Raw genomic sequence first — 25527 nt, forward strand, 5'->3', positions numbered from 1 at the left:
AATTATCAATGTTTCGACGAATCACTAAATAGCTATCTTGATAGATGTCTAAACAATATTGCTGTTTTAGATGATTTTTCTATTAAGCATGTGTCTAGAGATAATAATTCCAGCATTAATGACTTAGAACAATAGGCATCCGGTTATCAAGTTAATAGAGATAAATTCTTTATAATTGGAAAGCCTATGCTTAGAAGTGTTGATCATTGTATAGTCGAACATAAATTTGTGGGTTCGGTTGTGTCTTCTTCATTAGAAGAAAAGGTTGAAGTTGCTGAATTTAAAGATTGGAGGAGACCTCTCATTGATTATTTGAAGGATCCAAACAAAAGTGTTTATAGAAAAAATTCAACGATAAGCTTTTAAATATACATTGTTGGATAATAATCTACATTGCCGAACATTGGATAGTGTGCTTCTTAAGTGCTTGGATTCGGATCAAGCAAGAATCGCTATGGGTGAAATACATGAAGACATATGTGGTACATATCAATCAACATGTAAGATGAATTGATTATTGAAGAGAGTTGATTTTTATTGGTCTACTATGCTTAATGATTATTTCAGGTATTATAAAGGATGTGAGACATGTCAAAAATTTGGTGATATTCAATTGGTTCCTGCTGCTATGATACATCCTATTATCAAGCCATGATCGTTCCGAGGTTGAGGCTTGAATTTTGTTGGCTAAATACATTCTCTATCATCTAAAGGTCATCATTTCATCTTGGTTGCTACGGATTACTTTACTAAATTGGTTGAAGTTGTTTCTCTCAAGAACATGATACATAAGGAGGTAATTAATTTTATATTGGAGCATGTTGTTCATAGATTTGGCATTCCACAAACTTTAACAATAGATCAAGGTACTTCATTCATGTCATATCAGGTACATGAGTTTGTCGAGTTATTAAAAATTAAGCTTCTTAATTCATCTCCGTATTATACTCAGCCTAATGATCATGTTGAGTCCAGTAATAAGATTTTGATTAAGCTTATCGAAGGTTTTGTGGACGCACCGTATGTCTAGACATGATGCAACTATAGTAATACCGTACGAAGTTATCTTTGGACAGGAAGCTATTTTATCTGTTGAAGTGAATCTTAATGCTTTGAGATTGACCGGGTAGAATAACCTATCGGTTGTGGATTATTATGATTTAATGGTAGATATGATTGATGAAATGTTGATGGTCTTAAGAGAAATTGAGAAAGATAAGTTGAGAGTAGCTAAAGTCTACAACAATAAGGTAAAAGTAAAGTCATTTCAGATCAATGACCTTGTATGAAAGATTATCTTGTCTATCGGATCAAAGGACAACAAGTTTGATAAATAGTCTCTAGGTTGATAAGGTCCATATAAAGTTGTAAGTATCGTCCCTGGAAAATTTTATTTGCTAGAACATTTGCAAAGAAAGAAATTGCATAGAGCTATTAATAGGTGATACTTGAAGAAATTTTATTCAAGTGCGTGGCAAGATTTTTGAGGAAATATGCCCAATGTATTCGTCACCATCGTTCTAAAGAATATTTATTCGTCATCATCGTTCTAAAGAATATTTATGGCCGATGTATTGATTATTGCCTTAAGAAAGGTAGAAGGGGAGATGGTATGTTTTTTGTCACCCAAGCTTTACCAAAAATAAAGGAGCATATGTTGATGATCAAAATTGACATAGTATGAAGAATTTCGGAGCTAGAGAATTCAACGGGTCGGTACATCTGGTCATAATATCGGAACTTCTAGTTTTTGTCAACTCTGAATGGTCCGGTGTTTAGAAATTTGTTCTCATCGGAGTTTTTATCGGAACATCTGATTTTTTGGATCGGAACTTACGTTTTTATATTTTTGTCCAAAATCGAACTTTCTGGCTATATCGAAACATCCAATCGTAGGATCAAGATATCCGATTAAATATTTAAAACCAAGTCGAGGGCATCATGTTTGAAGAAACCTGGATATTTCGATACAATCGTAACTTTTGATGTTCCCAATCAAAACATTTGATCGAACTCGGATTCAAGATTTTGAGAAGAGATAGAGTCGGATTTGAATGGGAGTTTTGATAGGTTCCGACTCAAAACGGGGATCATCATCCCTCCCTATAAATATGAAGGGTCACGACTGATTGAAGATGACCATCATTCAATCGAATCAATACAATTTACTTTTATCTCTATTTTTATCCCTTTTGCTCTAATTCGTTTTCTAATCTATTTTGCTTCCCGTTCTTGATCTTCACGACCAATAACAAACCACCAATCAACTACACTCTGACGAGGTTCTTCCCGAACTTAGGTGACGACGAAGGCTCAACGGTATGGTGCCACGAGAACGATACTATTCGCTGAGTACCCAGGTTGAAACTTACGATCCTTCTAGGAAAATTTCGTTTCAATTTACACACAATATGCTCGACGTTTGGCATGACCAGTTTTCACGGCAACAGCCATATATTTCTATATTTTTAACTTGTTAATGGTTTTCTATTATTTAGATATACATTATCCAAACTGTTCAGATCATAACCTTAACCTAAATAGCTCATAGAACCCGACGCACCCGCCGGGTCACGAGTCCCAGTCCCTAATTTTTCACGTTGACGGCTTGACGCCTCGCCCCGGAGTCGCCTTCCCATCCTACCCCTCCCTTCTCACTCCCTGCCACGCGGAATCCCACTTTTACCCTTCCCTCCCCTCCCCCGCTCCCCTTCCCTTGCCTTGCTCCCATGGCCTCCACCTCCTCCTCGGCCCCCGCTTCCCCCTCCCACACAAACCCTAACGCTAGCACCGGCGCAGATCCCCGATCTGATCCCCCCATGCCGGACGCCAGCGGCGGCGGAGACGGCGCTTCTCCCGCTTCCCCGGAGAAGCGGGAGGAGGAGGAGGCGCCGCCGGGGAAGGCGAAGCGGGCGGCGCCGGCCGAGGAGGAGCAGCCGACCCCGCGGAAGGCGCGCCTGCCCCGCGCGTGCAACAGCAAGCCCAAGCCCCCGCCCCCGCCGCCGCCGGAGCGGCCGCGCCGGCGCGCCGCGGTGGGCGGCGGCGGTGGCGCGGACGAGACGCCGCAATGCCGCGTCGTCACGCCGCTCGTGTCGGAGCCCGAGGCGCCCGCGGAGCTGCCGCGCTGGCGGCTCCGCTGCATGTGGGAGCTTGGCTCCGTCCTCAACTTCCTCCACGTGCGCGCTCTCCCCTCCCGCTACACTCGCGCTCCCTGGCCCTCACAGGCGCCGTGCTCTGGGGCTCGGGGGGTTTAGGTTCTGTTTCGTGCTGTGGGCTTCGGAGCTAGAGTTAGGGTTTGACGCTGCTGTTGCCACTGTTTTCGTGGGTGCAGGTGTTCCGGCCTTTGCTGAACATCACTGCGGAGTTTACGGCGGAGGATCTCGAGGCGGCGCTCATCACTCCCAACGAGACCCTAGACGATGTGCACATGCCACTGCTAAAGGTGCGCTCTTTGGCTGTTCAGTTTGAAGTTGATCCTCACTCTCCTCTCTCTCCCCATTGTGTGTTGGGGTACGCGCTTGCTGTGTACTGTAGATATTGCAGCATGCTGTGCATTGGTTCATGATCAGACAAAAGATGTGTGTGAGTGTGTTCTCGTCGCAAGAAGTATTTTTTTGCCATTTTCTTGGTGGCGAGCTTGCATGCTTTGTGTTACCGAGTTTGGATGCTGCCTATAGCTATAGAAGCTTGGTGCCGATTTCTTACATGGACTGTTTGAGCGACTGTAATGATTGAATCATGCCATGTTCTTCTTGTTTGGTCTCTTGCTCAATAGGTTCAGGACTCGAGTGTACACATTTCACATATTAGATGATACATTTGTAATCTGATTTGCAACATGGAAGTTTCTCTCTGTTACAATGGAGGGATACAATCGTGACTAGTGAAATTTAGTAGCATTCAAAATTCATATGCTCCAGACAAGTTTGCTCCACGTATTTCATTAAGAGGAGATAATTTTACACGACCTAAAGAATATAAGATGATATTTGTAATTTATCATGTGTTAAGAACTATGTTAGCTGCCTGCTTAGAGCTTTAGGCAATACATTTTATTCAGCTAGCAGATTGATCACCTGTTTTTCCTAATTTGTCATAACACATTTTATATGGTACACTTCTTGCGATGCGAAAGGCTGAAAGTTGTCCTTGCATTCACGTGCTTATTGATCACACTTGCAGTCGATTCCTCCAGTAACTCGCATGGCTATGGGTCGTGGAACTTGGGTGACTGTCCTATGTAGGAAGCTAAAGGATTGGTGGCATTGGGTATGACTAATATCCCATGCTGCAAACAATTTGGATAAATGCTAGTAATGGTATTCCATTCGATTGGAGTTAATAAGCATCTGAACTGCAGGTTGCAGAAGGTGATCTGCCAATAGTTGCTTCCCATGGGTTAGTTCAGCACACGAGACATGGTTGATGTAAACTTTGTGCTGCAATTTCATATTGATAAATTTCCCAATTCTTTCATCTTGCAGGACTGAAATTGAAATGTACAAAACACTAGAACCGGCGACTCGTTTAGTGATCTTGAAAGCGATATGTGATATTCGTGTTGAGGTATGTGCTGGTTTTTATTTTCATTCAATCACAAACCAAGGGAAGTGTACCAAAATAGATATTTTAGCTGTGCTATTAGTATATTCTTGTTTCATTTCTTGTGGTGCAGTTTGGTCCTAATTACGATTGGCGTTTTCAATTGAGTTCCAGCATTGTTGATTCAGTACTTAGAAAATCTTATTTCCTTAAATTGGGTAAAATACTAACATGACCAATATCCATACACTTTTGCAGTGTTTTCAAACTTCAGTAAGTATCAACCACTATTTCAGTCTATAGAAAAGAAACTCATCTGTCAAAGATAATTCCTCCCTACTTCATTTATAGGAATTTCAATAGTACTTGCTGTTTATTCCTGTCATGTGAACTTGCCGAAGTTCTAAGAGAAGTTGCTGCTAAAAAATGACCTTTTGAAGAGTAATTGCTCCTTTTTACTGTTGTATACTTGGCAAGGGCTAAATGCTACGACAGATATGCTAAATCTAAATTTCTTGACAAGAGGTATTTCCTTTCTTTCTTTTTTAAAAAGAATCTGCCGCTTCATTGCTCTTGTTCTTTTCCCCTAGCACAACTGCAGGGGAAGGGTCCTTATGCTAGCTAAACACTAGAAAAATAGCTATGATGATAGTTTGAGTGACGAGCTGATGTTTAAAACAAATGTATGCCTTGTAGCAAAGAGACAGCATGTGCGGATAATGTTTTTAGGGAGGTAGGGATGTGTTAAACAGCTTGATATTTATGCTGTTTGGTATGTATTTGGAAATAGGCTGTAATTTTTCTTTGTCTTTAGCTGCAAGTTAGCTACATTACATGCTGTTAATTTTGACCAGATATCTGACTATCAGGCGTAAATTTTGCAGCAAGAGGATATTCGGAACTTCATTGACAGTTCCCTTAAGCATGGATACGGCCTTTCTACCTTCCGTAAAGAACGGATTGGGGGAGATTCCCTTGGAATCTCATACTGGTGGGTAGATTTTATTTATGTGAATGGAAAGAATTTCCATTGTTTCTGATTTCATGTAAGGGCATGCTAATCAAGTCGTGCAAAACAGGTACGAAGATGATGAAATTCTTGGACATAGATTGTATCGTGAAATTAGACGAGTGGAACAGGTCAAGAAGGAGCCAGGAAAGAGATCCAGGGGAAAAGGATCTTCAACTCCTCCAGTTGTGTCCTATCAGTGGGAAACTGTTGCGTCCAACTTTGATGAGTTTGATGATGTTGCAGTAAGTTTTTACTTTTGAGTTCCTCATGTCTGCCCCCATAGAGTGAATTATTAAGTACCATTTGTTTTTTCCCTAACATTAGACTTCTTACCCACAAATACGAACTTGCAATAACTAATGATCATGTTGTGATGTAAAAATTGCAGTTAGTGTTTATTGTTTGTGTGCTAATGTTATACGGTCATTTCAACATGTAACCTGTGGAGTATTGTAGGCTGGATATGAAGGATTATAAATTGGGTTCATCCTTTGTTCTGTCATGATAAAAATAGCTAGTGGTGACAGTTTACACTTATATATTCATGAAAATGAAGTTTTTCCCTCAGTTTTTTTGTACATACTTTATTCTGTCATTTTCTAGTTCAAAACAATATTCTTTTGCAAAGGTATGGAGATGGCAAAGAACATTCTTTTTATCCCCCAAAATGAAGAGAGAACAATTGTGGAAGTAGACCTTGATGTGTCAGTGTCAGCCAAATTTATATTCTAAATTGATCTTCACAAGCACTAAAAAGGAGATTCAGTGGGAAATGTAGCAATTGAATAAAATGTACCAGTAGCTATTTTGCTGGACTTTTCCTTTTTTTATTTCGTATTTGTTATATTGAACTAGAGCATTTTTTTCCCGGTGTACTTAGATCCTATCAATCTCTACTTTAGCATTTTTGTTGATATTTCTTGTGTACATGTTACACGACCATGCGCAACTTGGAAAGTAGGCTACTTTGTAGTGGATATTGATCCTCACATTGTTTTTCTTTATGTTTCACTAGTGATTTTAATAATTCGTATGAAATATATTTTTTTTCAATACAAGATGACTCGGATTCCATTAATTCAGCTCTTCAGCTACGAAATTACATAGGTTCCAACCTTGATTCATATGCAAGATAAAAAAGGAAAACTTCCGGTTGTGACTGGTAAATGACACACCATAGCAGCAACAGTACATGCATGATCTTGTAAAACGGTTTCCCAGATAACTGAACTTGCAAACTTGCATGAGGTTATTTTAACTATTTTCCATTGTGCCATCTAGTGTTTCGTTGTCTGCACACTTGTTTTGAAGACCATGTTAATGCCAGCCAAGTTGAAATCATATCCTGCAATCCATGCATCAACTAAATAATGTGTCAATATTTGCCTAGTTCCATAGTTCTAACCGTAGGTTGGCTAGCTTCCATGGAACAGAACATGGTTTATTTGGAAAAAAAAAATGCTAGTTTTAAATATTAGTCAGATGCTACTTTTGATTAGGTATCAATTGCTTGCATTCTTATCTATTAATTATAGTGATATTGATATTAGCTACTTTCATGTCCTTTTCTATTTAGGAAAAACTTTTCTCAAGTCGGAACAGGACAGAGGTTTCCCTTGGAAAGAAGCTGAAGATTGAATATCTTCCGGAGATAGAAAAGATCCATAAAGTATGTAGCTTGTTCAACTCAGTCTGATAGATTTGTTTTGCTAGAGGATTGTTTGTTTTGAGCATGTTAATCAACCGTTTCTTCTTCATGCAGAAGAAGGAGAGGTTGCTAAAAAAGCAACAGAGAGAAGCCCTCCTCCTTGATAGCTACTTGACATCAGATGGACATACCACTGGCCGCTCTCTGCGTGATAGAAAGCCTGTAACATATACATTTGGTAAGTCTCAATACTGAATTAAGCATTTTTTTGAGGGCGAATTGTTCAGTACCATCACAAAGATCATCTGAGTTATCATAGATGCTTAACTGACATGTGACCCCAGGCCTTATTTGTCACGTTCACGCTGGATGGTATTTTTGAATTTAACATCTTGGTGATGGTACTTATCTAATTTTTCATTATTATTTTGAACATAATCATTCTTAAGTGCTTCTCATTTATGAACCTCTCTTTCAGTTATTTCCCAAACGTGAGATATCAGGCTAACATTTCCCGCATCAATGATTCATTGTTCTATCAATGCCCTTATGGGCACCCTGAGTGTAGTTACTTGCTAGTGTGAGCCATTGCTTCTTAATAGAAGATTAATGACCAAATGGTAATGTAACTGCTGAGAATCTATAATAATATAAAAAAGCATGAATTCTAGTGGATCCATGCATCCTGACCTATATCCATCAAATCAGAAGGCTGCAATTCAAAGTTGGACCCCTCTGAAATATGTTGGTAGCATATCCCTTGGTTACTAACCTTGATAATGTTCTCGCTTAAATTCCCCTAATATAGACTGACCGTTGGGAGTGCTGCATTAAAATGTAATCAAGAGCGTAGGTGCATTGCTGAAAGAAAAATATCATTTTGACTTGTAGATCAGGATGATTTTGCAGCAACATGCACATCTCCGACTTGTCTAAATTTAAAAGTGAATCTATGTTGGCTGGTTTGCAGATTAACCCAACTTCCAGCTAAATTCCCATTAGGGTTGGATACAAAATCATCTAAATTAGTAAACTTAAAAACTGGTCCCTGTAACTGACTGGAAATTAAATAGGAACCATGTGGGGATGTGTTTGAATAATCCAAATTATTCCTCATTCCGGAACCCTTGTGCACTGGTATCTGAAATCTATCCTTTCAGCGTATACTTCTGTTTGTGATGATTGGAATATGTTCTTTATCAGTCTGATCGTTTAGTTTTGTTTGGTTAATTTCATCATCTGTTCTAATTACAAGGTTTCACTTTATTCACAATGCAGATGACTATGATCGCTCAATAAATGAAGCCATTAAAATAACGAAGTATGCGGATCATCTCTTAGTTTGATATATCCTATTCAGAAGTATAATATATGCCAGTGTAATTATCTATTTAACATTCTTGTACAGGAAAAGAGAGGAGAACTCAGCTGAGCCTGTTGCTGCTACTGCCAATAGAAGGGTGCTTATTTCAAGATCAGAGGCACCTAGCAATGGAAAGTTAAATGGTACCTCACCGACAGCCAACGAATCATATGACGGAAATTCATCAAAGTCGGATGACTACCGAGATAGTGATGGTGAGCAAGAAAATGAGGCACTTGATCGCAGGTACCTCTCTTAACATGTGGTGTTTTATCATTATCCTGCTGAACGTAATGGGCTCATTAACATTTGTTTTTTGTGTCACAGCAACCGGCAGAGGAAAAGATCTCAGAGATACACAAAAGACTTTGTTGAGGCTGTCTCGGATATTGATCCAAACTTTGACAGCGACGATGATATCATGGGAGAGGCAGTGTATGATGAGGAATACCTGAGAAGTCGCAAACAGCAGAAGACATCAAGCGCTTCTGAAGAGGATGAAGAGTTCCGGTTGGAAGAAGATGCTGAAGATGATGAAGAGGAAGAGGAATATTCGTTGAGTACCAGTGAAGATATAGAGGAGCCCCAGCGGCATAAAAAATTAGAAACTCATGGCCGGCGAGTCGCCAAGCTGAGATCTGTAGATGAAATCCAGACAGGTCTCAGACGCAGCAAGCGTTCCTCTCGTCCACGTATTAACTATCAACAATATGATTTTTCAGACACGGATACAGAGCCAGGAAAGACCAGGAAATCTGACGCATCAGATCCTGATGCTGCCTCCGGTGCAGAAAACGATATGGAGCTCTCGACGTCTAGTCAAGAGCAAGAGGAAGAAGAGGATGATAGTCCTGATGAACAAAATGGTAGTAGTGTGAATAATAAAATGGAGGAGGACCATCCAGTGGCAGAAAATAAAGTACAACAAGATGAGAAGCAGCAGCAGCCACAACAGCAGCCTGTAGAGAAGATGGATGTTCCCAGCAAGGAAAGTGAAAGTGTAGGGAGAGCATTCCTGGATCTAAATGAGCTTGCACCTGGAGCTGGCTTTGACGATGGGCCAAGCCTGACCATGAAAGATGACATGGATAACAGTTAGGAAATAAGTTTTGTGATACATTTTGAGTGTCAACGCATTCCGACTTCCGAGCAAGGTGTAAATGCGGGTGGACCATTAAGAAATGGGCCTTTGATGAATGATGCGACTATATTTGGGTTGTTTGAGCTGATGGCTGCTGCATTGGTTCTACTGGATGCAGGATGAGCTTCTTCAAATATTATCATACTTGGAGGCCATGAGTAAGTTTTGCATTCGATTATGTACACTACATGAACGGTGCACGTCAATCGATCACTGCTGTATTATGGCCAGACTGATTGATTCTGTATTGCGGCCAGTTCTGTAGGATATAAATTTATCGCCTCCATTTATTGAGCTTTAGGTGCGAGAATAGTAATGAGAGTTCTTGCAGTATTTTCTATGTATGAAATATTTACACCTGAGTGCCGTCTCTCGGCATTTGTGAACTCTTTTCCACATGTAGATTGTAGTTTTTTAAGTCTAAACAAGATCAGTAGTTCTGTACCTGTATCTGACAATCTGATTTGTTTGGTCACCTGTGTAGCTGACATTGAGCTGTCCTACTTAGATGAGCCGGCAACTTTGTAATATTGTTTGGACTTCGGAATTTGCTTTTCAGTCGTCCTAGATGCAATGGACAGTGCTGTGCATGTATTTAGCTGATGTTGTAGTAGCCCTTGGATGTATCCATTTCATTGAGTGGCTGGCTGCCCAGGAGATTGCTATATTGCTTCTAAGATCTGGAGTTACCCTTTGTTCATAAACGCCTCTTACGCCAGTATGCGCATGTTTATGCCGTGTAACAACAATAACCTAAGTGTTTCATTCAGCACTACAACATCATGTAAAATGATTGGTTTCTTCTTAGGTTGTGTGTGCTGTATGATCCCTCTTATGCATTTTTTGAGGCCCTGAATGGGAGATTTTAATACAATTTTTGAGGAAATGTATGGAATTTGTACATGTCTTGTAGTATCTGCGTGCTTTTGGCAAGGTTCAAAAGTCAGGTTCCTAGGAATTTGTAAGAATTTATTCTAAGCTAGTTAAGCTTTCATGTGTTACGATAAAAATATAAATATTGGATATGATAATATCAATTTTCGTAAGAGAGTCATCAAAGGAATACATCATGAGCAATTCTATAGTTTGATTTAAGATATAATTTGAAAAAGGAGAAAAATATTATTTGCTATTTGTAAAACGGATATCATATCTATAGCCAGTTATGAGACAAAAGGGTAAAAAAATGAGGGTGGATGATAGAAGTAGATAAATTATTTAAATTTTAGGAGTTTTTATTAGATGTGATAAGAGTACGAGAAAGAGGTGATACGAGAACTAATTTATATTTTATACTGTAGAGATAACTAGGGAAGAAAAGACCTAGTAGCTTACCTATCAGTGAAAAAAAAATCCTCATTGGATATGTCTCACCTTAATTGATGCAAAAATTCGTAGATTATTTCTACACCAAAATTATGCAGCAACGCCAACTTAGGTGTTTAATTCGGCTTTGCTGCACTGCAACATCATGTAAAATGTTCGGTCATATAAGTTGGTGTTGCAACATCATGTAAAATGTTCTGTCATGTAAGGTTCATTTGTGTGCTGTATAATCCCTCATGCAAGATTTGGGCCTGTCCACATCCTCAGCCACCAAGGACTCAACTTATAGTTATATATTTGTTGCAAGGTTTTCTCTGCATTGCACAATATTATTTGCCTTTTAATTTTTTATAATTGTGCACACGTGGGAAGAGATCAACTTAAATGTGTGTGGGTATAATATCATCGATAGAAATAATGACTCTTTTGTTGTTAAATTTTATGGGATCAATGTGGACGATAGGAACGAAATGATTTTAAAAAAAGGGTAAGTGAAATGGAGGGTTTTGAGGAATTGTATGGAATTTGTTTAGGTCCTGAAGCATTTCCGTGTTAAGACAAGGCTCAAAATCAGGTTTCCTAGGAATTTGTAAGAATTTATTGTAAATATAATTCACAAAGAAAGGACCTAGCTTATTCATTAGTGAAAAAAAAAATCCTCTCATTAGGGATGTCTCACCTTAATTGATGCGAAAATTTGTAGATTATTCCTAAAACAAAATCAAATATTAATTTATGCACATATAATTATCATACATATCATCACAACCATCTGAAAATTCACAAAACATTCTCAACTCCAAAACAAATCACACACTTCTCAAACGCTCATCAAGCTCGACAAGGCAAGCAGCAATCCCACCAGCAGCGTCAACAAGGCCGGCGTGCCTGCCCTGACGGCCGAGCTCGGTGCCGCGCCAGGCGCCGCGCCTGGGGCCGAGCTCTTGATGGGGCACGCGTAGTCGCACTCGGCGGGGTCGACCACCCGGTACACGCCCTTGCTGGTGAGCAGGTGCACGTCCTTGGCATTGTCCTCGCCGAAGGAGAAGATGTAGCCCAGCGACGGCAGCGCGCTCCCGGCCGCGACGTCGCACGGGATCGGCGAGTTCTTGGAGCAGCTGAACGTCAGCCCCGTCAAGTTGTACACGCCGCTGTCCTCCGGCGCCTCGATCCCCGCCCACATCGACTTGGCGTACAGGTCGGCGTACAGGTACCTGCCGTTGAGGCAGGGGTCGGTCATGGAGCGGTAGACGTAGCCGCCGGTGATGGAGGCGGAGCCGACGTTGCTGTTGACGGAGCTGTGGGTGTAGCCCATGACGGGGCCGATGGCGTTGATGGAGTCGGCGGAGGTGTTGCCGCCGGGGCTGGACAGCGGCGTGTAGTGCTGGGTGCCCTCGAACACGCGCCACCCGTAGTTGCCGCCCTTCATCACCAGGTCCACCTCCTCGTACACGGCCTGGAAATTCACACGGATCAACACGAGGAATTGTTCGATCAGAATTCTCTTGGTTTCTGAACCTGAAGTTTTAATGAAACCTTGAGGCTTGTTTGAAAAAAATTTAATCTTGCAGAAATTTCATATGAAACAGTTCAATTCCCGCATGAACTAGGGAAAAAAATCATGTGACGGTTCGAACGGTTTTCAGGAGTTCAGGCATGGGAGAAGCCATTGAAGATTGTGGTTCACACCACTAGTCACTAGCAGGGGCAGATTCAACGGGGGTTAGGGGGCTTGAGCCCTCTACCTCCCGGAAACACTTAAGTCTCTCAAGCCCTATATAATTTTTGGGTATAGAAGAGAAGGAATAACAGAAGAAGAGGAGGAGAAGAAGGAAGACGAAGAAGTTGAGTCTCTTAAAATTTAGTTGAGGCTCCGCCACTTGTCACTAGAGTGGCAAGAGTTACCTGACCAACGTCGGCACAGTACATGTAGGACGGCTTGCCGGAGTCGAAGCTGCACCGCCACGGGTTCTTGAAGCCGAGGGCGAAAACCTCCGGCGCAAAGCTAGGATCGACGGAGGACGGGTTGTCCTTGGGGATGCCGTAGTTTCCCCAGCCAGCAGTGGTGTTGCCATCTGCAGATAGTAGCATTCTCTTGTCAGAGCTTGCCACCAGATCAAGGCATTGAAGAGACATGAACAGATTTCTGACCAAGACAGATACTTTAATTTACACTTTACTGACTACAGTGTCAATTTTGTCGGCAAAGATGTTTTTCTACTCCCAAGATCACTCTTTTGGATCATTTTGACTGTCAATTTGGTGTTCTTTACTTGTTTTAACCTTTACCTTCTTTCTTTTTGTTTACTGATTTCACGGTGGATCTTGTTCTTGTTGCATTTGTGAATGGAGTTTTTGGTACAAGTAATTACTTGGCAGGGTGTTGACGTCGATCCGGATGATCTTGCCGAGCAGCGACTTTTTGTTCTGCGCGAAGTTCCACGGGTCGCCGACGCTGCCGCCGTCGCCCATCGCGAAGTACATGTAGCCGTCGGCGGGGCTGAAGAGGATCTGCCCGCCGTGGTGCGTTGTGAATGGCAGCCCCAGAGTCATGATCCTCCTCACCTCCGTAGCGTTCGCTGCAGTCGCCTGAGACACGAGCAAATGGTGGCACATCAGCGTGCAAGTCAGCGGCGACAGCTATGCGACAAGAAGTGATCAGATACCGTGGCCGGCGTGCCGGAGGTGGCGTTGGCGGTGTACTCGGCGATGACGCTCTGAAACTGGCAAGGCTGCGCGCCGTTGTCGGCGCCGAGCTTGGTCGGGTCGCAGCCGACGTCGGAGTTGCACGCACAGCGGCCTGCGCACGACGCCGACTTCGTCTTGTCGCAGCTGTAGGAGACGAAGAACCGGCCGTTGGTGGCGAAGTCCGGGTGGAACGCGAGCCCCAGGAGGCCGAACTCGTTGTCGAAGTGGACCTCGTCGGTGATGTCGAGGAACGGGTTGGCCACGTCCAGCTGCAGCGTCTTGCCGGAGCCCTGCGCCGGCACGGTGGCGAAGAACACCTTGCCGGCCTGGTTGCTTAGGAACACGCGGTTGGAGCCGTCGGGGTGCGGCGCCATGTTGAGGTACGAGCCGTTGCCGATCCGCTCCAGGCACATGCCGTTGAGCGGCAGCGCGGGGCGGGACGAGTTGAACGCCGCGCCTTCGCCGTCGAAGCAGGGCGTCTTGCCGGTGCCGCCCAGCGCGCCGCAGAAGTCGCTCACGGACTGCCACACATCGGTGAGCCGCGGCGCCGGCGAGCCGCCCTTGGGCGCCTGGAATGGCGACCCCGGGATGCGCACGTCCTTGCAGGTGTCCCACACGTGCGAGCAGTAGTCCGTCGTCGGAGGCTTGGTGCTGAGCCGGCTTGACACGCCGGTGGAGCTGCACAGCAGCGGCACCGTCCGCGGGCTCGTTGTGACTGTGAACAGCTCACCGGCGTACGGGTTGCATCTCTGCGGACGGCAAGAACCGCTGCCTCAGTGGCAGAACCTTCCAAAACCCCATGGAAATCTACCGATTAAAGCCAAAGTTACCGCGCAGAGGATGCTCTTGACAAGGTCGCCGCACGGCGTGCCGGAGATGTTCATGGCCGCGAACTGCTTCTGGACGGCGGCGTCGTCCGTCGCATTGCAGCAGGCGGTGCCGTTGTATCCGCAGAAGGAGAGGGACCCGTTCACCGTCCTCGGGAACGCTGCTCCGTCGACACCACCATCAAAACCATCAGTTGCAACTCACAGCAAAGGATCAGACGCCAATCAGAAGGTATGACAAATAGAAATCGCAAGAACACCATACAAGAGTCCATGCACAATTGCGCGCAATGGCCATCCCGGACGGCCACAATTAGTAGAACGGCGGCGACGAACACCGTCCCGGTTACCATCGACGGCCTCATGGCGCCTCAAAAACGAGAAGGTGTGAAATTGCTCAAGTGACAGAAATGGTGGGCTACAAGTTGGCCTTTATTGAGGCCGGAGGAGGCAGGCATTGACCGAGAATTAGGATCAACAAGACAACCACCAAGTGGTGGTTTTGAGTAAGATTAAAAAAAAATTCAAGTCCACACGCCGGATAGTGACAACTATTTGTTTATTATATCATGTGAGATGAGCATCAGCATAAACCCAAATGGTGCGATTAAACAAAGCTCAGACGTCTCGTGCGTCAGAGGGGACAAATGTGGCTGTTTAGATTGTGAAAGTGACAAGGTGAAATTGATGGCAAAATTGTCAACGGGGATCGGGCTGTTCGAAGAATGGAGTATGGACACTGCCATGCCCATCCTGTTCAATATTTTTCATATCTGAAAGAGTGAACCTGAAGCACTTCATTCGTTTGCAGGCGGCACAAATTGCAATCTTGTGTTCATAACAAGTAGCATCAAAGATAATTTGTCGTGACTTTCTCAGTCACAAAAAGAATTTTGTCATAGATATGAGTAGTCAAACATTTTGAACTTTGGATTGGATATATTTGTTATTATCAAGATTTTAAGATTGGATCCATAAAAGTTGATTTGTCTAAAAAAAAAGCACTTTTGTAGTATTATGTTTTACAGATATACTACAATAGAAATTAGTGGTCAAAGTCGTGTTTTAGGGACAAAGTAGATGTGGACAACGACTTTTCCTAACTGGAGGGAGCATAGCATCTCAGCCGATCTATTTCTTCAGATCACCACACTCCCCTAATTTGGACCATCAATTTCGATCAGATGTTTCAAATCCTGTCCAGAGGTTACCTGATTGCATTTCTTACATGTTGGAAAAGACACGCAGGTGGTGTAAGCATCCAAAACTCACAAGAGGTTGATGCAGCAGCATCAGTTGACCTTTGGAACAAAAAGATATTCTCCAGTTGTTCTAGTTTGTCTAAATTAAAGGAACAAAAAGGTGGTTACTTTGGATACTCCAACGTGTGCTTCTTTTAGGGCCCCAACGGGAGTTGATCGGTTATTTTGCATGGGAAATGCTGAAGTCAATGAGGAGAACAGAAAGGGATCAAATTCAATGAGACCAAATACATGGATCAGATTGGGAGTTGACAATATATAGCACTGAACTAACTCTTTAACAGACATATAAACGGTTGGAAATTTATAATCCTGGTCTGTGGAGAAGAACTAAGTGATGGCGGTGATGAGCTGAAACATAAGTTTTCGGAATTCAGAGTTCCCGAGTCACGGTACGAATAATTGGGGAAGCAGTTTCGGAACCCAGGTTTGATGAGGTTTCCCTGGTTGATGGCATATGTGATGGTTGGAGCTGAAGTTTCATTGGCTACTCTCATATCTGATAATGATTTCAGTTCCACAAATGATGGTGCTATGCATTTCTCTAGTTTCACCAAGTCGTATTTCCAAGTCTATGGGTATTGTCCATTCAACAAATCAGACAAGTACGAAAAAGGGTCCAAGTTTGAGTTAAGCTCTAATAAATTTGGATTCAAGTGGAGCTCACAACAGATTAAAATGCTAGGTTAACTCTGAAACAATTATATTGCCTTAATTTTTCTTCTTAATTATCTTGTCATGCCTTTGAAGAGCGCAAATTTTATAAATCTTCCGTTGCGTTGCATAATGTTTCCTAGAAAAAATTCCAAAAAAAGCAGCTTCTATATTTTGCAAATTCAGACACAGATATTTCATGCATATGCCAAGTGCTTATAGCACCTCTCATCATACTGCTGTTCCATGTGCCTTAGCCACTGGGTGTAAAATAGCAATGTTTACTTGTCTAGGTTCAATTCAAACGAACGTATCTCTAAAAAAATATTTGAGTAATCATGCAGGAGTTATGTTTCCTTGCTCCCTTGTACAAAGTCAGGGAAACCGAGGAATATTTTCTGTTGATCGGGGACTAAATAAAGTCAAATTGTTATACAAAACGAGAGTAATAAGATCAATCAGGATATGTTCAGTTCAAATTATCCTTCTGGCACGATAAGTCAACCAATCGGATGCGTAATTTATTTCGATAATGCCAACTTAACTGTGACTTATATCTATATTGTCAAGGAATTGCATCGACTAACCAGAATTATCTGTGCCCTTTATCATGGAAATTACGTTATTTATGTGCTTTAGAAGCCAACCTGTTAAACTGATAGAGCAAAAGGGTAATGCTGATCCCTTTTTTTTCTGAGGGCTGTCAAAGCTCGACAGTTACTCAAGCCTGCTCGATTCAGAGTAGATTCCAACTCGGCTCAAACGTCTGTTTGATTGTCCGTATGTGCTCTTATACGTATAGACTGTATATATAGGTTGAGGGAAAACAAACTGAACGGAATCATATTTATTGAAATGAAGAATATTTAGTTAATTGTATCTATTTGGACAGACTGAACTGAGTTTTTATTTGGTTGATTAAATTTAAGGCCGTATGAACGGATATAAAAATTGATATTGTGATTGCTTACTTACATGAAGATAATTTTATGATACTAACAAGTGAATCCGTCTATACGAGCAGATATATAGTCAGATTGTGAAAACCTTATATTTGCAACCACCGAATCAAACTACAACTATGAAGACAAACAACCAAACAAACATCCTTTTAAGATTATATGCATCCACAAAATCAGACTCACACCTTAAATAAGGCAAGTTTGAGAGTGCACCAAAGCTTGTCGAGCTTACTCAAATTGAGCTTACTGAACGTATTGTACCAAGCTTACTCAAGCCAACCTTATTTTACCGATCTTACTCATGCGAAATCGAGTTTATTTCGTTATAACGTATAAGTGATGTCTAAATGTGGAATATCATGGTTATTCAGCTAGCAAGCTTACACGAGCCACCCTTTAGCTTACTTGAGCTTTGGCCGAGCTGGACTCGAGCCCAGCCCCATAATTATTTATTTATTTATTTTTGCGTTGGGACCCTTGGAATACTGCAAATGGTATTACATTGGCAAGCAGGCACAAAATCTTCAGTGATTCCTCTGAAAGACGTGAAGTCCAGAAACATGGACAGCTGCGTAGATCTCATGAATCTGGGCAGGCTTCATACTTCATAGTGCGACGCATGAACAAAGATGTTGTCACTACAATACATAACACGGTTTCTCAGCAGAGGATCCCTGCAGATCAACATAAACATTGGTACATTCAATTTTGAACATATATCCACATCATTTTGTTTTACTTGCTTGCATCAAGCACCAGATGGAACAAGAATGGCTCTGGCATTTGCGCACATTATATTTTCACAACAGCTGTAGCTCGTTTTCCACAAGCATGATCGAACAAAACTGACTGCATATCAGGCGTTCATGCTGTTTAGTCAATCTTTTCAACGCAGATGCAGGTAGTCGACAACTACGACTTACCAGTAGTGTTCCCCACGACTGGTATTATCTGAATATATCTGCCAGCGCAACCGTTCAACGGCCAACCAGTAAGTGTCAAATGGTCTAATGTTTTGACTCGGTGACAGTGATGCTGCATGACAACCTAGAAAGAAAAAGATCGATTATAGTTGTCTCCCCATTTTTCACTTCAATAAATATGAAATATTTGTTTTGCTAATGGGGGGAATATGAAATGATTTCTGAGTACCTTAGCAGGAAAGAGACTATTCATTAGCCACAAGAAATAGCAGGAAAGAGACTTCATTGGCCACAAGAAAGATGGGGCTCACGTTTAGGTTCATGACTGCAGCTGTTAAGTGCAACTAGACATCTAATCTAGTTGAGCTACTCATCAAGAGCACCTAGTTGCTTCATATCTTCCAAGAATGCCATATAAGAATCATCGATACTTTGCGGCTTGGGTGCTGATGAAGAAGGCTGGGCCTCAGTTTTTATGATGGTCACTGAAGACTTCGTCACTGAAGGTGTTGATGATTGCTGTGCCTTTGGTTTTGGCTTAGGGAGAGCAGATTCTCTCTTGACCCGAACTGATGCAGGAACCTACAACAAAACTTCATTTAGTTTATCGCACAATGGTGACACACAAGGCTGACAATTCGAAGTGGAATGAGTAATTATTATAGATCCTGAACAAAATTTCGGACAGAAGCGAGAAAGAACAATATAACTGACTGAACTTTTGGCATGTTATCAATCAATATCCTTCAACTGAGATAAAGGCATCTGGAAGGTAAAGCTCTTTTTCAGATGCAGAATAAATGGTAAGAAAATGACCAATAAGCAATTTACATTTCTGAATTTAACTGCTGCGAAAATTGGATCATGTAAGTGGTGAAGTGTGTTAACATTTAAAGACCAAACAATAACCAAGCAATAATGTAAAGGCAGTCAACAACCATAAAGTAAACATACCATAGCCGTTAGCTCAGGAGTGTGTTGTGCTAATGGTCTCTTCACAACAGTCGGAGCAGCCGACTTTACATATGATGGTTGCTGAGGTAACTGAGGCCTTGGTGCAAAAGCGGCAAACTCATCTGGTTGAACAGGTGGTCCTGGCAAAAATGGAGGCCTAAACATTGGTGGCGGACCAGGAAGTACACCATAAGGTGCCATTGGCATTTGAGCCAGGGGTAATCCTGGAGGAGGTGGAGGGGGTCTGGCAACTCCAGGAGCCATAAGTGGCAGCCTTGAATCTGGTGGTGGTGGAGGTGGCGGAAATCTCATAACTCCTGGAGCTAGCATGTCAGGTTGCATTGGAGGCCTTGGAGGTAAAGGAGGCAGATTTGATGACATTGGTGGCGGCGGCGGTAAGACCCTTGCAGCAGCATCTTCTTTGAATGGAGCATTGGAATTGCCAGCAACCTCCATGTCATTTGATTTTGATGGCAACCCAGGAGGTGGGGGCGGTGGAGGCAGGACAGCTGTGGGCTGCAAATCAAGGTTCTATCAGACCAAGTCACAAAAGGCAACATCCAAGCGTTGAAAGTAAACATGAGGAACTCCGGTTTGATACATTAACAAACAGGGTTTCGAAGGTAGACATAAACACTGTCCAATTGAGAAACTCTACTAAATATAACGACTTAAAGTGTACACACCTGAGCAGAATCTGTTATGCTTGCACCCTCTTCACCACCTTGTTTATTGGTAAGCTCCTTTGCACCAGCCCCTGGCGGTGGATTCAAAGGCCTTTGCGGTGGAGGCGGAGGCGGTGGAAGAAATGTATGACCTGACACAGATTCTCTCGGAGGTGGACCGGGAGGTGGAGGTGGCGGAGGTAAGCTTGGTGCTGTTATGTCACTGACAGGCTTAGGTGGGGGCGGGGGTGGGGGCGGGAGGGGGGCTAAAGGTAAAGAAATAGCAGATGGATCAATGGGTTCTGAAGTGGCTGGCAACGGTGGTGGCGGTGGAGGGGGTGGCAGGGTGGATGGATCTGCTTCAGACTCTGACATGGAAGATGAGGCCCCAGCGCTGGATGAGGAAGGCAGTGGGATCCTTGGTCCTGCATGTCAACCAAGAAACAAAACTGAGAAAGCTAGTGATGATAATAAACTGCAAAGAAATTAATTTTAAGTGATTGTAATTTTTAAAAAGAAAATGATAGATTTACAAGCTAAAGGGAGAAAAAGATAGTAACCTATAGATGATTTGTACATTGGAGGTTTGCCAGGTGGTGGTGCCCCAGATGGATTTAAGGTTGGATGATAGTAAACAGAGTCCTGTAATACAAACATGGTAAGTATCTATTCAATACGCTTTAACAATAATTCCACATACTGTAAATAACATACCTCAGGCTTAGGATTGTTAGCTCTATCGTCTTCATCTGCTGCAGGCCGCCTCTTTGGTGGTCCAAGATGACTAGAGGAAAGGAAGGGATATCAGATTAGAAGAATAACAACATAACAATATAGAATGAGTGCATAATATATCAGTAAATCTCACCTAAACATAACCGGTTGCTCGCCCTTCTCTTTCATTTTCTGTTCATATTCCTGGCAAATATCATGAAAAAGTAATGAGCTCCTATGTCTGAATAAAAATTAAGAAACTAACGGTAGCATGACCCATGCAGAAGTTACCAAGAAATCAGAAGTTTAATTCAAAACCACAAAATAGATTTCAAGTGCAGAATTTGTGTGTGAGACTCAAAACTAACAACTAATTAAAAATCTACCATAGAACAGTGTCAGACATAACAAAGTGAGATGGGTGTGTAGTTAACAGATAACAACCTCAGTGAGAGTGCAAAACAGAGTTGGAACAAATAACTCCGTGTGTATAATCAAAATACTTCTAGATCTATCTTTTGCAGTGTTGTGGAATCAAAGTGTTACAACAGTGTCAAACATAATAATGTGTTACATGGGTGTGTAGTTAATTGATAACAGCCTCAGCGAGAGTGCATAACAGAGTTGGAACAAAAAAAGTCCACATGTATAATCAAAACATTCTAGTTCTAATTTTTCCAATGTTGTGGAATCAAAATGTTCAGTGAAATAAGACAGTTGTCATAGTCACTAACAGCATGGAGTGGAACCTGATATTTATCATATCTCACAAACAGCATGGAGAGCATTTTACCAAAATCCTTCAAAATACATTTTCCTTCAAAATACATTTTCCTAAATCCTGATAAACTTACGTAGACATTGTACACTACAGTACATAGCACAGCTAATTTGCCAGGGCACTGCCATAAATATGTTCAACGAGATGAAAAATTATGACGAAATCCTTTAAACCTTATACGTAGGATGGACTAAAAAAATGATGTAAAAAAGTCAAGAGTATGGACTTCTAAAATGCAATGTTAACATATCTGCAGAAAAGAAATCAAAATACCTTTCTTTTCTTAACAATAAGATTATATGTATCCTCAAGCTGCCTTTTCTTATGTTTCCTAGCCTTGTCAAGAGCACCATCAGCCTCTGCATCAATTAAAAAAAAAGGAATTTCAGCATTCAGGAGCCCCAGAACAGACAAAAAGCAATCATTAATGCTACACTTCCACACACTGCCCTCATGCAAGCGAATATATGAAAATACACAAGAAAAGCAATAGCAATGCAAATACATGCCACAGGGCAATTAAAAGAGGCATGGGATTCTTATTTCAAAATATAGTATTTATGTAGAATTCAGAAAGGAAAGCTGGCTTGATAATGTAACCAAACTATGCCACTTAAATGATATCTAAAACGATTACAGATTATTGTAGCTAAGCCTTACAATCATACTGAGTAAAACACTCAAGAACAAAGTGTTAGGTTTGCTATGCTAAAATGAGGATTGATCATAAGACCCATAACGATGAAGGTTATCAGGCCCCCTAGAACAAATATAGACTATTGTAGCTGAGCCTTACAATCATACTGAGTAGAACGCTCAAGAATGAACCGTTGGGTTTTCTTTTCTAAAATGAGGATTGATCATAAGACCCACAACGATCAAGGCTATTAGGCCCCCTAGAACAAAGCTCATGGGAAATTAGAAAGTGAAATGGAATGTCATCTGGAAAACAGGAGAAGACATCAATCAAAAGAGATGAGCAAGAGGACTATGTTGCAAAAAAAAAAATGCTTCATGAGGTCACAGTACATACATATTAGGCAACTCCATACTAATATCTTATGATGCTTTAAGATGTCTGAGGCATACAACTGTTTCAACAACAGGGCCATACTAGAAAGAAAGTACATAGAGTGATAATTAGCCAACCGCAAGAGTTGAAATCACTAGAAATTTGAGTTCATACAAAGTTAGGGGAAAGCAAATAGAGCATGAATGTATGACAAAACAAATATAGACAACAACTTATAAATAATGCTTTGAGTGAACCACAATATCGCAACTAAAACAGAGTAACAACATGATTGCTTGAGATATGCATAGAACAAAAGGTTCATGAAACTGACTCTTTTGACAATTGACAACTTCCTGATTTATAAGTGCAGGCTTGCATTAACATAAACTGCAATGTGATGTACTTACTCATCTTCTCCAATTTCTCGATCTGCTCCCGTATAGCCTCTGGATCCTTTTTCAAAATACCAACCTCCCGCACCTTCTTCCTTTCTTTTTTGTTCTGGAGTGTAGAACGTTAAACAAGAAAAAGCTTTAGAAGTCATGAATAGATAACAATTAAAAAAGTTAACAACCTACCACATTTTTCTATCAGTAATCTAATATGGAGCAGAAGTTAATAAGACCAAACGAAAATCTAAAGAAGCACATAACAATTGCGGATAATTAGATTGTTCTCCGAATCAAACTATTTTGATCCTCTAGTGCAACACCTGAGCATGTAGTTAGATGCACTATCCCAAGAATCAAATCTACCTAGAGATCGACGCAAAGTTTCAAAATTCCAACCACAATCCACAGTGAAATAAGAAAGAGACAAGAGTAAACGAAATAACACATGAGAACAACCTACAATTCCCAGTCAAGACAGCCAAACAAACCAAATTACTAGTATTACTCAACAGGTACGGTTATTTTCTTGGTTTGCCTGCTGCATTTAAGATCTTCAACTTCAATATCTAGCAATACATATCCAAACAAGCACCTTGGATAGTATACAAAGCTTTCCCACATCGAATTACTATGTGATGCTATTTCAATACACCGTGATAAGCACTAAAGCGGCCAAATTTCGCCTCAAACCACCCTAGACTCAATCCGTTAGGGTCGCCACAGTCAAATAGATCAATCTACGAGGCTACCGCAATGCTTCCACATCGGATAGCCCTAGTCCACCAAAAGGATCAACCCTAACGAATCAAACTACCACCGCCACCACGATTACGAAGCGAAGCGAAGCCCGCATGGGGCCAACGGGGGCACGAAGCGGGAACCCTAGGGCTGGTGGTGGAGCACTCACCCTCTTGAGCTCCTTCTTGCGCTGGTCCTTGCGGAAGGCGTCGGTTGGGTTCATCACCTTCCCCCCCTTGGTCGTCTTCATCTTGTCCGCTTCTTACTGCCCCTCGCCCTCCGGCGGCGATGGGTTCACCCGAGGGGAGGGAGCGGAGGCGGAGCAGGCGGCCGGCGTGGATCCGTCGCGCTGCTGCTCGGGTCCGTGGCTTTAATCGAACCGCCTTTTAGCACCGGAGGAAGCCCAGCCCAGCCCACCAACATTGTGGGTATTGGGCTGGGCTCTGGATCCGCCCTCATGGCGCTTTTGCGAAACAAACCCAGCAGTTTTAACATTTGCAAATAATTTCTTGTTAAGCGGCAATTTTGCGTAAAAGCCACTGCAGTTCTGGGCATTGCAAAGTATTCAACCGCAGCGGTAAGGCTGTTCCCATGCTCCGTCTTGATTTATTTCTTGGACATTAAATGATCATGACATATAGATTTTTTTATGATATGTCAAAGAATTAAATAAGAGATAGAGTGAGCTAGTGTCTTTTCTAATCTAGGCATGGTATCCAACACAAAACAAGCTAAGAAATGAATTTATGTTCATGTGTTGTATAAAGCGAACAAATAAATATGGACCAATTGAAAACTTAGATGTGGACACATATATTAAGACGTGGAAGAAACTTTATATTGGAGGGGTGATTTTTCACTAGTGTTTATGTAAGGTGGAATGAGATAGATATTGTTCTAAGATATATGTATTAAAAGTGGCCTAAAATTGTGGTCTTCATACATCAAAATCTAATATCTGAGGTTGAGTCGCCGAACAACCTAAAAATTGTATTTTAATTGTAACTTGAAATTTTAGCCCTGTAAGTCACTATGTGTAAGATAATCAACTAATGTTCTTTCAATAATGCAATTTTTACTAAGCAAAATTTTTAGGTTTATAAGTGTTAGACTGAGATCTTCTCAAAGCTTTATGTTATGGATTTTTTTTATGTATCTCAATTGGGTATAATGGTAGTATTTGAACATGTGCACACACATCAACCTCATACGCATATACACACACACCATGCACACCTAGACCTACGCACTACACAGTTTAAACAATCATATCCCTAGTGAGATCAATAGAACCATCCAAAAAACTTCATGCGATAGATACATTGTATTCTCATTGTAGCTTCACACGTGAGAGACAACAAACTTTATTTTAAGGACTAGTCCCAATGAGATACTCGGGTGATCCAAGGATCAAACATGGGTGAGTAGGTTGCCCAATGACAATACTACCACTAAGCTGAGCGCTTGTTCTAAAGGCTACTAGAGCCTTCGAAAAGATGTGATCACGCTTATTCTTCGTGGTGTTCTTTCATAGGTTAAAAAAATCATCTCACACCAACTTGTTTATGTGAAATTACCCAAGTGACTCTTGGGACGTGGTTGGACACAAGATGAAACATCTAAAAGCAAATTGCTTTTAAGATGTTACATCAGAAAGCTATTAGATCAAGTGTGCCAACATATTATAGTGTTAAAACTTTTGCTACTCCTTATGTTAGCATAATAACTGACGCCCAACTAAACCGTCAATTTCACAATACATTGCTACACTTTATCTTTGTATTTTGTGTTATACTGAAAAACTAGATCCACATTTTTTTATACAACTTATTGATTATGTAGGTTTGAGATAGCTTCGCCAACTTTGCTATAATTTTATGAGTTTTATTCTTAAAGTCTGAGATGTTTGATGATCAGAGT

At 41.6% G+C, this 25527-nt stretch overlaps 3 protein-coding genes across 6 annotated transcripts; 1 reads left to right on the forward strand and 2 right to left on the reverse strand.

Moving 5' to 3' along the window:
- The first annotated feature begins 2656 nt into the window (after positions 1-2656).
- Positions 2657-10354, forward strand: LOC133892579 (DDT domain-containing protein DDR4-like). The gene is made up of 12 exons (XM_062333435.1): positions 2657-3176; positions 3332-3442; positions 4183-4269; positions 4361-4398; positions 4485-4566; positions 5427-5533; positions 5622-5796; positions 7131-7223; positions 7317-7440; positions 8481-8523; positions 8611-8811; positions 8893-10354. The coding sequence occupies exons 1-12, from the start codon at positions 2730-2732 to the stop codon at positions 9662-9664; spliced, it is 2280 nt and encodes a 759-aa protein (XP_062189419.1). The 5' UTR covers positions 2657-2729; the 3' UTR covers positions 9665-10354.
- A 1382-nt stretch (positions 10355-11736) lies between these two features.
- LOC133892855 (HIPL1 protein-like) lies at positions 11737-15001 on the reverse strand. Its single transcript, XM_062333832.1, has 6 exons — positions 14813-15001; positions 14551-14708; positions 13699-14469; positions 13405-13621; positions 12938-13107; positions 11737-12488 (listed from the first exon to the last, which is right to left on the reverse strand). The coding sequence occupies exons 1-6, from the start codon at positions 14910-14912 to the stop codon at positions 11853-11855; spliced, it is 2052 nt and encodes a 683-aa protein (XP_062189816.1). The 5' UTR covers positions 14913-15001; the 3' UTR covers positions 11737-11852.
- A 3105-nt stretch (positions 15002-18106) lies between these two features.
- LOC133892647 (protein EARLY FLOWERING 5-like) lies at positions 18107-23980 on the reverse strand. Of its 4 annotated transcripts, none has more exons than XR_009904397.1 (10): positions 23777-23980; positions 22885-22978; positions 21736-21821; positions 20836-20885; positions 20682-20751; positions 20528-20609; positions 19989-20392; positions 19303-19833; positions 18660-18930; positions 18107-18472 (listed from the first exon to the last, which is right to left on the reverse strand). XR_009904397.1 is itself a non-coding variant. In XM_062333540.1 (9 exons), the coding sequence occupies exons 1-9, from the start codon at positions 23855-23857 to the stop codon at positions 18715-18717; spliced, it is 1614 nt and encodes a 537-aa protein (XP_062189524.1). In that variant the 5' UTR covers positions 23858-23980; the 3' UTR covers positions 18474-18714. The 4 variants fall into 4 exon arrangements, 1 of the variants encoding a protein (XP_062189524.1); XR_009904396.1 differs by having other exon boundaries at positions 18578-18930; XR_009904398.1 differs by having other exon boundaries at positions 18578-18930; positions 19303-19818; positions 23777-23979.
- Between the last annotated feature and the right edge of the window lie 1547 nt (positions 23981-25527).

Source organism: Phragmites australis, chromosome 15 (assembly GCF_958298935.1).
Source record: "Phragmites australis chromosome 15, lpPhrAust1.1, whole genome shotgun sequence".
NCBI lineage: Eukaryota > Viridiplantae > Streptophyta > Magnoliopsida > Poales > Poaceae > Phragmites > Phragmites australis.

What these genes read in the sequence shown, in the direction of transcription:
- LOC133892855 (XM_062333832.1), bottom strand. Translation starts at nt 14,912, where the DNA reads ATGAGGCCGTCGATGGTAACCGGGACGGTGTTCGTCGCCGCCGTTCTA. An exon ending in TCAAGAGCATCCTCTGCGCG is followed by an intron (nt 14,470 to 14,550) that starts GTAACTTTGGCT and finishes TGCCGTCCGCAG; the next exon opens with AGATGCAACCCGTACGCCGG. An exon ending in CCTCCGGCACGCCGGCCACG is followed by an intron (nt 13,622 to 13,698) that starts GTATCTGATCAC and finishes CTCGTGTCTCAG; the next exon opens with GCGACTGCAGCGAACGCTAC.
- LOC133892647 (XM_062333540.1), bottom strand. Translation starts at nt 23,857, where the DNA reads ATGAAGACGACCAAGGGGGGGAAGGTGATGAACCCAACCGACGCCTTC. An exon ending in TTATTGTTAAGAAAAGAAAG is followed by an intron (nt 20,886 to 21,735) that starts GTATTTTGATTT and finishes GATATTTGCCAG; the next exon opens with GAATATGAACAGAAAATGAA. An exon ending in GCATAACAGATTCTGCTCAG is followed by an intron (nt 19,834 to 19,988) that starts GTGTGTACACTT and finishes TTGGTCTGATAG; the next exon opens with AACCTTGATTTGCAGCCCAC.
- LOC133892579 (XM_062333435.1), top strand. Translation starts at nt 2,730, where the DNA reads ATGGCCTCCACCTCCTCCTCGGCCCCCGCTTCCCCCTCCCACACAAAC. An exon ending in GAAGCCATTAAAATAACGAA is followed by an intron (nt 8,524 to 8,610) that starts GTATGCGGATCA and finishes ATTCTTGTACAG; the next exon opens with GAAAAGAGAGGAGAACTCAG. An exon ending in AATGAGGCACTTGATCGCAG is followed by an intron (nt 8,812 to 8,892) that starts GTACCTCTCTTA and finishes TTTGTGTCACAG; the next exon opens with CAACCGGCAGAGGAAAAGAT.